Source organism: Macaca mulatta, chromosome 3 (genome assembly GCF_049350105.2).
Source record: "Macaca mulatta isolate MMU2019108-1 chromosome 3, T2T-MMU8v2.0, whole genome shotgun sequence".
Classification (NCBI taxonomy): domain Eukaryota; kingdom Metazoa; phylum Chordata; class Mammalia; order Primates; family Cercopithecidae; genus Macaca; species Macaca mulatta.
The window spans coordinates 44877672-44892087 of NC_133408.1; the positions used below are offsets into that span (position 1 = coordinate 44877672).

Here is a 14416-nt window from a genome sequence, read left to right on the forward strand (position 1 = left end):
CTAATTCTGTTCCTGCTCATCCATCTCATCATGGGTAAGTCATTTTCAAGACAATCACTCACCAATTTAGCTTTTTAAAAATACAAAAACAGGCCAGGTGTGGTGGCTCATGCCTGTGATACCAGTGCTTTGGGAGGCCCAGGCAGGAGGATCGCTTGAGCCCAGGGGTTTGAGAACCACCTGGGCAGCATAGCGACACCCTGTCTTTACAAAAACAAAAAATTAGTTGAGGGTGGTAGCACATGTCTGTAGTCCCGGCTACTCCCGAGGCTGAGGGCTGAGGCAGAAAGATCATTTGAGCCCAGGAGGTCAAGGCTGCAGTGAGTTACGATGGCATCACTGCACTCCAGCCTGGGTGACAGAGGAAGACCCTCTCTCTTAAAAAAATACAGAAACAAATTTCCCAATTGAATTTCAAGTTGAAAAATGGAGACAAAAACAAAGGCCGAGGAAACAAAGGTGTCTCAGATGCCCACGCTGGGCAGGAGGGCAGGAACAGGAGAAGTGCACCTCCTGTTGTCTGCCTACCTCACAGCCACTGAATTTCAGGAAAATATAACACATAGGAAAACAGAACTACATCTGACAAATAATAATATTAACACCAATTCTAAGGTCAAAGACTCCCAATTTTTCATTTATGGAACAATGCATGCTTACTCCTGGAAGAGTTATAAAGCATTCACCAAAAATGGCACTATCATTTTGAAAAAGAAGGTTGTTAGGCATTTAACGACACCATGAAATAAAGATACAGCTTAAAAACAGGGCAAATTTTTACAAATCTGTAAAAAGAGTGGAATCTCAAGACCTACAGAAATGAGACATAAACGGATACAACTATGGCCTGGCCCATCACTCGTTCCTGAGTCGGGTGAGAAGGGACAGGCCCCACTGCTGACAGCGCCGCCAGCCCCGCGAGGAGCACAAGGCCCCAGGCTCACCTGGAGTCGCGGTCTCGGTGTTTGTCTTTGGATTTCTTTTTCTTCTTTGATTTTTTGTGCTTCTTCGCTTTAGGCTCTTCTAGAGGGTCCTTCTGTTCACTCCTCCGGGCTTTCTTTTCGACATGGCTGTCACTGTTTTCCACGCTGTCGTGTCTCCGTTTCCGTGACTTTACATTTTCGTGTTCGTGAAACCGATCAGAGAGGTTACAGTTGTCTCCAGCTACAAGTGCAGTTCTGTCGTGGGAGAAGCGGTCAGGGTGCGGGGCGAGGGCGTGGGGCGCTCCTGCACGGGGGCTGCCAGGGCGGTGCCGCTCCCTCTCCCGGGCCGGCTCGCAGCCCCTACGGCCCCGGCTGTGGTCCTTGTGCGGCCGCTCATGCAGCCCGGCCCGCTCGTGCTCGCGGCCGCCATGGAAGGGCTTCCAGTCCCGGGCGGCGTACGGGGCGTACCTGTCATGGTAGTACCGGCACCTGTCCCAGCGCGGCCTGTCGGCGTAGAACTTCTCCCGGCCCCAGCCATGCTCGCCCTCGGTGTAGTGGTGTCTGACCCAGTCCGGCTCCGCCCCACTCCGGTGTCGGGAGTGGTGGTGACTGTACCTGCCCAGAGAGCGGCGCTCGCCGGGGCTGGGCCTGTCGCCGTGGCCGGGGTGGTGCTCCGCAGCGTGGCGGTCCTGGCGGTCGCGCTCCCGGGGGCACGTGCGGCGCCGCCGGTGGCGGTGGCCCTCAGTCTTGCTCCTGCTCTCTCTGGCGGGCTCCCCGCTGGACGAGCGCTCCCTCCGGCTGCGGTAGTGGCCTCGGTCCACCTTTCTGAGGCTGCCGATTTTCTCCCTCACCGGGGAAGGGCCTGGAGCTTTCGGCGCCGCGGCGTCCTCGCCCCTCTCGCCGGGGCTAGGCTCTGCGTCCCCTTCCAGGTGACCGGCCGGGGCCGCCTCCAGCACAGGAGCTGGCGGCCCCTCTGTGGCCTCGGGCGCGCCCGAGCTCTGGGGCAGGTCCTGAGCGTCCCGGGCATGGTCCCCGCTAGGGTGAACAAGGAGCGGCTGCTCGCAGGGCTCCTCCGACCGCGCAGGCGGAGCTGGACTCAACCCCTCCGGGGCTTCCGCCGTCGCAGAGTCCCGCGGGCCCTCCGCTATCATCCCCTTTGCGTCCTGGGACAGCGGGCTCGCGTCGCCCGTTAAGCTCCCGGGATCACACAGGTCAGGGGGCGCTGTGTCCCCCGCGATGTCCTGCCCAGCGCCGGGCGGAGGCTCCTCGGGGGCGGCAGCCAAGGCCTCCCAGGCGCCTTCTTTGGTAGTGGGAGTGCCGGGATCCGGGGGCGGCGGGGCCTTCTTGGTGCTGCTGAGGCTGGCGGCGGCTGCATCCGGTTCCTCCAGGGATTCGGCGGCGGGGCTGCCAGGCTGGGGCTCGGGGTCGCCGTCCTCGGGAGGGCCCCTCTCTGCTCCAGGTGCACTGCAGCCCCCAAACAAACAAACACACCAGTTAGCGTGGGCTTCACAGGCTCGTGTCATTGCATTACAGGGACAAACACTTCAAAACGTTCACTTGCTATTTCGTCTCTTTAAATACATCTCGCTGAAGCCCAGTATTAGGCTAGTACTATCATCTCTGGAAACTCCCAATTTTCTGTTTCCCTTATTAAACAAAAATAAAATGTTTTATCATCAAGCCCAGCTCCTAGCCTATTTTTCAAAGCAATAATCCTACAGTTCTAGGCTCTTCCTGTTTCTGGATATTCCTCTAGTTCTTCCAATTCCTCTATTGTTTTGTTTTGTTTTTTGAGGGCCAGAGTCCCACTCTGTTGCCCAGGCTGGAGTGCAGTGGCGTGATCTCAGCTCTCTGCAACCTCCACCTCCTAGGCGCAAGCAATTCTCCTGACCCAGTTTCCCAAGTAGCTGGGATTACAGGCGCCCGCCACCATGCCCAGCTAATTTTGGTATTTTTTAGTAGAGATGGGGTTTCACTAAACCTTGGGCAAGCTGGTCCTGAACTCCTGACCTCAGGTGATCCTCTCACCTCAGCCTCCCAAAGTGCTGGGATTACAGGCGTGAGCCACCGCACCTGGCTGCAATTCCTCTAGTTCTTCCTAATAACCAAGACTAAAGAAAAACCTCCAGTGATGACAGGGCTTCCTCCTTTAACTCTGGGCTCCCTTTCTCTAATTTCTCTTGAACCCTCAAAGGTAGAGCGGCTACCTCCAAACAAAGCCAGCAGCTCCTCCAATTACTGACAAATTGTGAGAAATCAGAGGCTTTAGCAAAACTTGCTGTAGTAAATTAACTCTGTCCTTTGATTCCCACAGAGCTTTCAATATGTCCTCAGGGTTAATAATGAAAGCTGCTGTGGCCTGGGCTTGTCTGCACAGCCATCTACCTCACCCTCATGCTACCTGGCCTAGGAAAGGCCGGAGTCCCCTGGCCGAGGGAGCGAGTGTCCAAGCCGGCCTATCCTTAGGTTGGGAATGAGCATTCCCTGCCTGCAGGGTTCACCCCATTCCGTTTTAATATCTCAGCCCTCCTAACAGAGGGCCTCAGTGAGGGCACTCCCAGCTGCCGGGGGCCATTCTGGGGTTGCCACAGTGATGGGAGCCCCACCAGCACGACGAGCAACCCCACAGGTGAGTGCGTGCCAAGACAATGCGGGTAAAAACTACGGCTGTGTTACTGGCGCGGTTTTCACCGACACTGTTTCCAGGAAGATACCTAGTCTATAAATCTAGAGTCCATCATGCTGTGATTTCATCACAACTTCACCACAAGTTGTTCGCCATGAGAACATGACTTCCTGATGGCGAACCTGCGCCTGGCACCGACTATGGTGACATCTGGCCGTGCTCTGAGCTGTCACTCACAGCCGACCTGTGCAGAGACGCGAGCACTGCTCGCACACAGGCTCTCGCCACAGGGCCGTCCTGCCGGGTTCTCCGCATGAAGCACTGTCACTGCATGACAAGTTCCTTTCCTCTTACTCTGGACTAACGTTACATTTACATTCTTGACTAACATTACATGATTTTTTTAAAATTGTGGGGCAGGTTTTATTATCTATAATTTCAGAATCCTTGAGGGGCCTTTACGAAGTATAGTCACATACCTCATACATAAGGTCAACAACGGCCCACACGTGACGGCGGTCCGTAAAATCACAACAGAGCTGAAAAATCCCTGTCACCCTAACTGTCCTAACATCCTAGTGACAGCGGTCCATAAAATCACAACAGAGCTGAAAAATCTCTGTCACCCTAACTGTCCTAACATCCTAGTGACGGCGGTCCATAAAATCACAACAGAGCTGAAAAATCCCTGTCACCCTAACCGTCCTAACATCCTAGTGACGGCGGTCCGTAAAATCACAACAGAGCTGAAAACTCCCATCACTGTAACAGTCCAAGGGCAACACATGACTGGTGAAGTGTGGTGATGCTGGTGTAAACAAACCCAGTGCACTGCCAGTCCCATGAAAGTCTAGCACATACAATTAGTACATAATAGATGATAATGGTAATAAATGACTCTGCTGGCCGGGTACGGTGGCTCACGCCTGGAATCCCAACACTTTGGGAGGCTACGTCCGGTGGATGAGTTGAGGTCAGGAGTTTGAGACCACCCTGAAAAACATGGTGAAACCCTGTCTCTACTAAAAGTACAAAAAAAAAATTAGCTGGGTGGGTTCGTGCATGCCTGTAATCCCAGCTACTCAGGAGGCTGAGTCAGGAGAATTGCTTGAACCCGGGAGGCGGAGGCTGCAGTGAGCTGAGATCTCACCACTGCACTCCAGCCTGGGCGACAGAGACAGACTCCATTTCAAAAACAAAAACAAAAAAAATGACTGTTACTGGCTTATGTATTTACTAACTGTACTTTTTATGATTATCTTAGTGTGTGCTCCTTTTTCTTACAAAACATAAGGTAACTGTAAAACAGCCTCAGGCAGGTCCTTCAGGAGGTCTCCAGGAGAAGGCACTGTTGTCACAGGAGATGACAGCTCCATGGCTGTTACTGCCCCTCGAGACCTTCCTGTAGGGCAGGATGTGGAAGTAGAAGTCAGTGATACGGATGACACTGATCCCGTGACCCTGGGCTAATGTGTGTGTTTGTGTCTTCACAAAAAAGTTTTAAAATTGGCCAGGCGCAGCGGCTCACGCCTGTAATCCCAGCACTTTGGGAGGCCGAGGCGGGCGGATCACAAGGTCAGGAGATGGAGACCACGGTGAAACCCCGTCTCTACTAAAAAATACAAAAAAAATTGGCCAGGCGAGGTGGCGGCGCCTGTAGTACCAGCTACTCGGGAGGCTGAGGCAGGAGAATGGCGGGAACCCAGGAGGCGGAGCTTGCAGTGAGCCGAGATTGCGCCACTGCACTCCAGCCTGGGGCACAGAGCGAGACTCTGTCTCAAGAAAAAAAAAAAAAAAAAAAGTTTTAAAATTTACAAGTAGAAAAAAGCTTATCAATATGGATATAAAGAACCTATTCTTGTAGCTGGGCGTGGTGGTGCATGCCTGTAGTCCCCGCTACTCGGGAGGCTGAGGCAGGAGAATTGCTTGAACCCAGGAGGCGGAGGCTGCAGTGAGCTGAGATCGCGCCACTGCACTCCAGCCTGGTGACAGAGTGAGACTCCGAGACTCTGTCTCAAACAAACAAACAAAGAAGTTATTTTTGTATAGCTGTATAGTGTTTGTGTTTTAAGCTAAGTGTTATTACAAAAGAGTCAAACAGTTTAAAAGTTTATAAAATAACAAAGTTACAGTAAGCAAAGGTGTGTTTACTATTGAAGAAATCAATTTTTTAAACAAATTGAGTGTAGCCGAAGTGTGCAGTTTCTAGAGTCTACAGCAGTGTACAGTCCCAGGCCTCCACGTTCACTCAGCACTCGCTCACTCACAGGCTCACCCACAGCACCCTCCAGTCCTGCCAGCTCCATTCATGGTAAGTGCCCTGTACGGGTGTGCCAGTTTTCCTTTTATACCGTATTTTTACTGTCCGTTTTCTATGTGTAGATACACAAATACCACTGTGTTACAGCTGCCTACAGGATCCAGTGCGGTCACAGGCTGTGCAGGTTTGTGGCCCAGAAGCAGCAGGCCACACCATCTCGGTCTGTGTGACACACTGTGGTGCTGACATGTCAACCACATCCCCAAACGATGCATTTCTCAGAATGCATCCCTGTTGTGAATGGACGGTTGACTGTATGTGCTCCTTGACAGGACTGAGAGCCCTGGCCTAGACCCTCAGCACACCCTCCCATAATCACTCTTCATGAGAAAGATGAAATGAGATGGCGCTTGAAGGCGTGCCAGTAACACTGCTAACCAGAGAGAGGTGGCCACGCAGGAGGAGAAATAGCATGGTGAGTACATTAAGTTTCCGTGGACTCGGTCCTGTATGCCACACTTTTTCTTTACTCTTCTAAAAGGCAAGTTAATAAATCCTATACATTATAATTCAAATCATTCTAGGATTCAAAACATTCACTATAAAATTTCTACAGCATTCCTATACTGACACATCTGCAGGCCACTGGATTTCCCACTATGCTGCCACATGTGCCTCAGATTTACTCTTGCGTTACCTCATTTCATCTGTCGAGCCTTTCAGTTTGTTGCTAAACTTGAAGGTCTCTAAGATTTTGTCTTCTGGGAGAGACGGCAAAGGAGCAGGCATCAACTGCAATAGAAACAAAAATATTTCAGCTTCAGTCGCCAGCTCCATGCCTCCTGAAATCCAGCCAAGGGAATCACCACTAACGAGGCTGAAGACCCCGAAGCACACTCACCTTTCCAGGAATACCGTTTGCCTTAGCAAAGGGATTTTCTGAGTGCAGGGCAGGCTGGCCTTGGCAGCTGGCACCATCGGGCGGCAGGCCGTTTTCTTTTGGGTCACTGTCACTGTCTGCACTATTAGCACCGTTTAGGGTCATGGGTTCTTGGAGCTCGTGCGGAGCGGCCTCCTCATCTTCGGCATCTCGGCCGGGAGAGTGGGAGCTCGCAATCATACCAATCCCATTCTCCTTGCCCAGCCCCTTCGACTCCTCGTCAGAGTCCTCAGAGGACTCGGCGCCATAGGGGACCAGCACACTGGAGTTCAGCTTGGATTTGCCATTCATCACGGGCTGGGAACAGGATTCGCTGCGGGGGATCGGTTTTGTTACTTTACTAGAAACTGACATCGTAGATGCGTTCGAGGTAGACTGTACTGCAGAATTGGTAATGGTAGAAGAGGGAACGGGCTTGGTAGCGTTCTCCAAAGAATTGCTATGAAGGTTAGGCTGAGACTGACACTGGCGAACAGGCAACTTGTTGTGAATACTGATTGTAATTTTTTGTTTCTTAGGATGTTCTGGGATCACTGAAGACCTATTAACTGACCAGTTTTGGACAGAAGCTGAAGCATTAACAGGACTAGCCCTGTTGACACTGGAATTCCCGTTAGGACTTGACATGGAACTGCTTGGTGGGTCTTTCAATGGTCCAGTCCCATTTAAGTGAGGTGGATTCTGGAAGTAAGAAAAGCACCAGCCAGTCAGAGCTCCAGAAACATGGTCACAGAAACACAACCCATTTTGGCTAATGGGTCCTTCCCATTTTGCTTTTTTTTTTTTTCCCCGGGACTAACAAGTTTCATACACCTGGAAATGTTCTCTGTTTTTCTCAGTCCCTCCTACCCACGCATACTTTCCATAGGCCCTAGTTTTCTGGCAATAAATCAACAAACAGGACATACATGTTTCACAGGATACAATCCTCAGACCAAACTCTTTCTGTTCCAGATCTGATCGAAATCAGCAGGCCTGTGGCATGGAGTCACACACTTGCTCCCTGGTTGGGTTTCCTGGGAGCTCACCGCTGCAGAGTGCCAGGAAGAAGGAATCACCCTGGCCTCGGAGCAAAGGAGACGGTCACATGGGCAGAGAGTAGGGGCTGCTTCAGCCGCTGCTCGCTCAGCCATGACCCCCACCACTGCCCCACAATGTCTCCACATTCTCCTCATGCAGTAATACATTCGCTGCAGGTTCCCACCATGGCTGCTGCATCCCCATGGAGGCATGGGCCTGAACGCCAGTGAATAGATCATGTGTGGCCTTCATGGTGCCTTCTCAAATACCTGAATTAGCTGCCATCTTAACACTGGAAAGCTTCATAGTAAAAACAAAAACAGTCTGGAAAAGCAATGCCAACCACCCCTTCCTACAGGGCACATGCCCTCCTGTTTGCCAGAGTCCTGACGTCACTCTGGAGCAGAGCCCAATAGGGGAGCCCGCTGGGCATTTGATGTGTGACTCTGTTACACCTCAAATACTGCCTGATGTCCATTAAATAAAGCACACAGCTAGACAGTGTATGTGATCATCCAAAACAAACTCAAGCCGAAAAGCTGTGAAGATGCCACAGCCCAGATGACGCCCCCACTCTGGAATTCTGTGTTCCCTGTGACACTAGCTCACTACTGTTCACCCCGACGGGACCAACAGGGAGTAAAATGAAACCCAGGGGGACAGCAGCCAGAAACCCCACACCCCTGAAACGACTAAATGGACCTAACAAACGTGTTGTTGTAAACAGATCGCTTTCCTGGAGTCCAAGAGTAATTAAGAATGGAAGTCCAGAGGGGACCTAGAATGTAAGGATGCTGACACCCAGCCTTTCCTCTTTCCTCCCCACTGGTGCCGTTTGCTGTATATTTTGGGGTTTTTGTTTTTTCGGAGGGTTCTTTTGGAGACGGGGTCTCACTCTGTTGCCCAGGCTGGAATGCAGTGGCGCAATCTCAGCTCACTGCAACCTCTGCCTCCTGGGCTCAAGTAATCCTCCTGCCTCAGCCTCCCAAGCAGCTGGGACCACAGCACACACCACCATACCCGCTGATTTTTGTAGTTTTTGTGGAGACGGGGTTTCACCCTGTTGCCCAGGCTGGTCTCAAACTACTGAGCTCAAGTGATCCACCTGTCTTGGCCTCCCAAAGTGCTGGGATTACAAGCGTGAGCCACTGCACCTGGCTGTTTTCTGTATATTTGAAATACTGTATAAGAGGGTTTGATTAAACTGTGAGAAGACATTTAGATGTATTTGAGGACACAGAATCACTACAATTGAACTTGAGAGTCTGAAGTTACATTTTAAAAATTAACATAAAAATGTTATTCTCCCTATGGACTGTTACCTTTATCATGTGAGAGGGAAGCTGTGGTCCGATAAACCCTGGTGCAGCCTGTTTGTTGGTGACAACCCGCTGACTGATGACGGGGCGGGGAGAGGACTGGCCGGGGCTATGGGTGGGATGAGTAAGTTCACCTCCATTTTTCACATCATGAGACCTGGAGACAAGGAGAGTGATACTTAGGGTGACACAGGATACCTCCTTAGGAGAGATTCATTTATAAATTCAACAGCATTTAACCCCTCAGGCAGAAAACTGATGAAAAAAATAGCATGTTTATGCTACACCATATGGAGCTATACATCCTCTCCTTTGGGCTAATGTCAGGCACTCAGATCAGGAGACAACAAGGATAACTGGGTAAATAAGGCTTTTTAAACTGTGTATTCTGAAGATGCTGTTTCATCTGTATGGTATTTCTTTTCTGTTTATTCATATTTTCCTTTTTTTGAGACAGGGTCTTGCTATGTTGCCCAGGCTGGACTGCAGTGGAACAGTTATCGCTCACTGCGGCCTTGCCCTCCTGCCTCAGCCTCCTGAGTAGCTGGGACCACAGACGTGCACCACCACACCTGGCTAATTTTTTTATTTTCTGTAGAGATGGGGTCTTACTTTGTTGCCCAGGCTTATATTTTTCTAATTATAAATATATGCCACTGTAGAATATCTATAGTGTCCAAAAAAGTCAGAAACAAAATCCTACCCCTCATCTTGGCCTGAGGCCTCCTCTGCTTGTCATCTGTGCTTCAGCCCAACTGCTGAAATCCAATGCCAGTGTTTAATATTTCAACATGCAGACATGAGCATTCTGCCAGTTAGACATTTGAGGATATTCTTAATTTTCAGCTATCAAACATTTTTTCCAAAAACGGAGTGAGTGAGTGAGTGAAAAGTATATGCAGCCACAACAGGACAGAGCTGGGCACGGGCCCTGGCCTTGGCCTGGAAGGCAACTGATCTGTGCTCCAGGTTGGGAGGTGCTGGCTGTGACCATGCCAGGTGCTCAGAGGCCCCTTTCCGAGGTCTCCACTCACTGTCCTGTGGCTCCTGGTCCACTCCATTGCTGCCTGCAGCAGAAGCCCACCCTCCTCAGCTACCACCTCTCCCTGCAGCTGCACCTTCAGTGCTCACGGCCACAGAGTACGACGCGGAGCAAACTCATCATCCTGCTCAGACACTACCTTTCTTACTCTCCAAGCACATGGCAGAGTTGATGGTTTTTGTTTTTGTTTTTTTGAGACAGAGTCTTGCTCTGTCACTCAGGCTGGAATGCAGTGGCTCAATCACGGCTTACTGCAGACTCAGCTTCCCCAGGCTCAAGTGATCCTCCCACCTCAACTTCCCGAGCAGATGAGACCACAGGCCCACACCACCACACCTGGCTAATTTTTTCATATTTTGTAGAGATGTGGCCTCACTATGTTGCCCAGGCTGGTCGGTCTTGAACTCCTGGGCTCAAGTGCTCCTTTTATCTCGGCCGCCCAAAGTGCTAGGATTATAGGCATGAGGCGCCATGCCCAGGCTAGAAGTGATCTTTAAGCTGCTGGGTTTTGTTTTTTTTTTTAAAAAAAAACCACACTGAATATTGAATTTAAATATGTTGATAAGACAAGAAAAATTAACATACCAGAAAATTTGGCAGTTTGTTTTCATGACAATACCTGATATAAAAGAGCACATAGGCTTGTTGGCTGAGTACCGATCTAATATCACTGGTAGATACAATGGAGTCATTCATTTGATACCAGAGGCCATTGCTAGCCTGTAAATGAGGGCCAATAAAAGACAGAGATTAGATTTAATTAAATGTGGAACACAGTCAAGAGCAATTTTTTTTTCTTTTTATTTTTTTTTGAGACGGAGTCTCACTCTGTCACCTAGGCTGGTGTGTAGTGGCGTGACCTTGCAATCTCCCCCTCCTGGGTTCAAGCAATTCTCCTGCCTCAGCCTCCGGAGCAGCTGGGATTACTGGCAGGTGCCACCACACCCAGATAATTGTTTGTTTGTTTTTTTTTTTTTTTTTTGAGACGGAGTCTCGCTCTGTAGCCCAGGCTGGAGTGCAGTGGCCGGATCTCAGCTCACTGCAAGCTCCGCCTCCCGGTTCACGCCATTCTCCGGCCTCAGCCTCCTGAGTAGCTGGGACTACAGGCGCTGCCACCTCGCCTGGCTATTTTTTGTATTTCTTAGTAGAGACGGGGTTTCACCGTGTTAGCCAGGATGGTCTCGATCTCCTGACCTCGTGATCCGCCCATCTCGGCCTCCCAAAGTGCTGGGATTACAGGCTTGAGCCACCGCGCCCAGCCAATTGTTTGTATTTTTAATAGAGGCGGGGTTTCACCATGTTGGCCAGGTTGGTCTCCAACTCCTGACCTCAAGTGATCCCCCAGCCTCAGTCTCCCAAAGTGCAGGGATTACAGGAGTAAGCCACTGCACCTGGTCAAGATAAATATTTTTACAACGGGTATTCACATTTTAACTGTAAAAGTTCCACCTCTCCCTACCTCAAGAATGCTACTGCTGTCTTACAGCATGTATGTAACAATAGTTAATAGCAAATGTGCACAGCTTACTTTTATGTAGCAGAAGTAATGGCCAGCATGGCAATTAAAACCAGTGTGGACCAGCACTGCATACAAGACGTAAACAATCGGCTCTCCGTTGGGTTGAGACATATATGGCCGAATATCAAGATACTCAGGATATTTCACATCCTAAACAGAAATGGAAAAAGGAGAAACATTTCTGAGGGCACACATCATTCCACATATTCAGGTAGAGGGTATTTAGAGCTCCCTAGGAGGGGAGACCCACAGAACACCTGAGTCCTGTGATGTTCTAGCAAAAACCTAATGCATTTTAAAAACCTAATGCATTTAGCCACTTTTTTTTTTTTTCTTTTTTTTCCTGAGATGGCGTGCCACTCTATCACCCAGGCTGGAGTGCAGAGGCATGATCTCGGCTCACTGGAAGCCCCACCTCCCGGGTTCAAGTGATTGTCCTGCCTCAGCCTCCCGAGTAGCTTGGATTACAGGTGCACTACCACGCCCAGCTAATTTTTGTATTTTTAGTAGAGACGGGGTTTCACCATCTTGGCCAGGCTGGTCTTGAACTCCCGACCTCGTGATCCACCTGCCTTGGCCTCCCAAAGTGCTAGAATTACAGGCGTGAGTCCCTGCGCCTGGGCTAGCCACCTTCGAAAGGGCATAGTTAACCGGGAGGATAGCTGAATCTAAGTGTATTTAAGGTAATCTTGCTGCATTTATTATTTTCTTTTAACAAGTCAGGATCTACATTAAGTGAATTCTTCAAATCCATCAAAGGACAAAGTAACAAAATGATAACTCTCAACATTAATCATTACTTTTTTTTTTTTGAGACAGAATCTGACTATAGCCCAGGCTGGAGTGCAGTGGCACAATCTCGGCTCACTGCAACCTCTGCCTCCTAGGTTCAAGGGATTCTCCTGCCTCAGCCTCCCGAGTAGCTGGGATTACAAGTGCCTGCCACCACACCCAGCTAATTTTAGTACTTTTAGTAGAAAAGGGCTTTGCCACGTTGGCCAGAGTGGTCTCAAACTCCCGGCTTCAAGTGATATGCCTGACTAGGCCTTCTAAAGTGCTGGCATTACAGGTATGAGCCACCACACTCAGCCGATTATTTAATTTTAATAATTCGGGAATGGATAGTTTACTTCTCTTGCACGCTATTTAGTTTTTGACCACTTTCAATCTTCAGAAAGTGGGAAGAAAATGGGAAAATTCAGTGTACTACCAATCAGAAAACAAACGCACAAGACAAAATGAACTCTGGTGAAAAGGTGGCAGGGTCTAGCAGGAAGTCCTCTTTGGATTTCAGATTATACAGGCTCTCCCTGTATCCCTCATAACCATGGACACCAACAAAACGGACAATGAAGCCCAAATGTAGGTAATAGTTAACAATTTTGTCATGAGAAAGTCAAGTCCTTAATCCTTAATAGCTACAGACACGTAAGCCTTGAAAGGCTCGACACAAAAGATGATTAATGACATCATCCACATACCTTAGCAATTTTTCCACCAGTAAAATTTGCAAAACGTTTCAGAGAAAGTGTAAGAACGTTAGAGGATCTATGGATAGTGAACCTCTTTGAAGCTGGAACCATCTTTTTACACCTTGAAATAAACAGAAACAAAAGTTTAAGGAGACGAATATGTACACACAATTTTTGGTATTTTGGTCTTTGTTATTAGTCTCAAACATTCCACATTAAGGTTCCAAAAAGGACAGTGGATGAGAACCACCAGTCTTCAACCAACAGTGAAAATATTAACATTAAAAATATAGGGGGAACTGCTTACTTAGCGTGAAGGGAAAGGAAGTTAGGACAATTCTGAAAAACCAAGCCATATGTGCTACCAATAATGTTAAAATTAGGTTAACACAACTTTCTCTCAATTCAAAAGAAACTGAAAAATGAACATGTTCAGACTGGTATAATTATGTGAAAATATGTCTTAAATTCATCTAATTTAAAAATAATAATATTCTTATATGAAAAGAAAGCCCTAAACAGAAACAAAAATAATAAAAATAAATATTAGAAAAGTCTGTAGAATTTAAAACAAAGGCAAAATCCCTCTGGTCTCAAAGATTTGATAAAAAAAATTACTCATATTACCTGACCACGAAGTGGAAATCTACTTAAAAACATATGAAAGAGCATTCTTAAAATAGGCACTCCTGACTTCATGGGGAAACATATTAACAAATAATCAAAATTAGAGTTTTCCAGCAAATGCTATCCCAAACCCTGGGAACCCTCCCTAAGAGAGAAGGAGCCTAGCTATCCCAGAAGAAAGTACTCCCCACCCGACAGCAGCCGTCTTATCATAGGAAAGTCAGAGAAAATGCTATTCGGCAGACAGGGGGTGCCCAGCCACACCTGAAGCAGCACTGCCAGGGGAGCAAAGACAGTTTTACCTCTCTCCTCCCACATAATCTGCCCAATGTCATGCCCCAGGTTTTCAGGGGCATGGAGCTGCGCGTCTTGCAGAAATGCACACATCAAGACACTCTGGGTTCTGGCCTTTGGACGACAGGGACCCAGTGTCTTCCAGAGGGTATCAGAAACTCAAGCAACCTAGACACACCAAACTCTCTCCAACCAAGCCTGCCAGCCAACCCCACTGGAGCAGCCAGCAAACCAAGTCATCACCCAGCGTACTTGCTGCACTTGTATGAGTTTTCTCCATCAAGCTGTTCCGGCTTCACAAACTGCTCCAACGCCTTGTTAACACTCTGAGCAGCCTGGGAAGAGAAGAGGCACAAGCACCACATCACCACACA

The 14416-nt window shown here is 49.0% G+C and overlaps 1 protein-coding gene across 4 annotated transcripts in view; it reads right to left on the reverse strand.

Annotated features, from left to right (window-relative positions):
- The window catches only part of USP42 (ubiquitin specific peptidase 42), a 58500-nt gene that overhangs the window by 5676 nt on the left and 38408 nt on the right, over positions 1-14416 (reverse strand). For all 4 annotated transcript variants that reach the window (XM_001090104.5, XM_028845117.2, XM_028845120.2 and 1 more), the window contains 8 exons: positions 14295-14377; positions 13131-13242; positions 11659-11799; positions 10750-10850; positions 9092-9245; positions 6711-7430; positions 6507-6601; positions 945-2387 (listed from right to left, as the gene is read on the reverse strand). In XM_001090104.5, the coding sequence (XP_001090104.2) occupies positions 945-2387; positions 6507-6601; positions 6711-7430; positions 9092-9245; positions 10750-10850; positions 11659-11799; positions 13131-13242; positions 14295-14377 (2849 nt within the window). The remainder of the gene's footprint in view (positions 1-944; positions 2388-6506; positions 6602-6710; positions 7431-9091; positions 9246-10749; positions 10851-11658; positions 11800-13130; positions 13243-14294; positions 14378-14416) is intronic.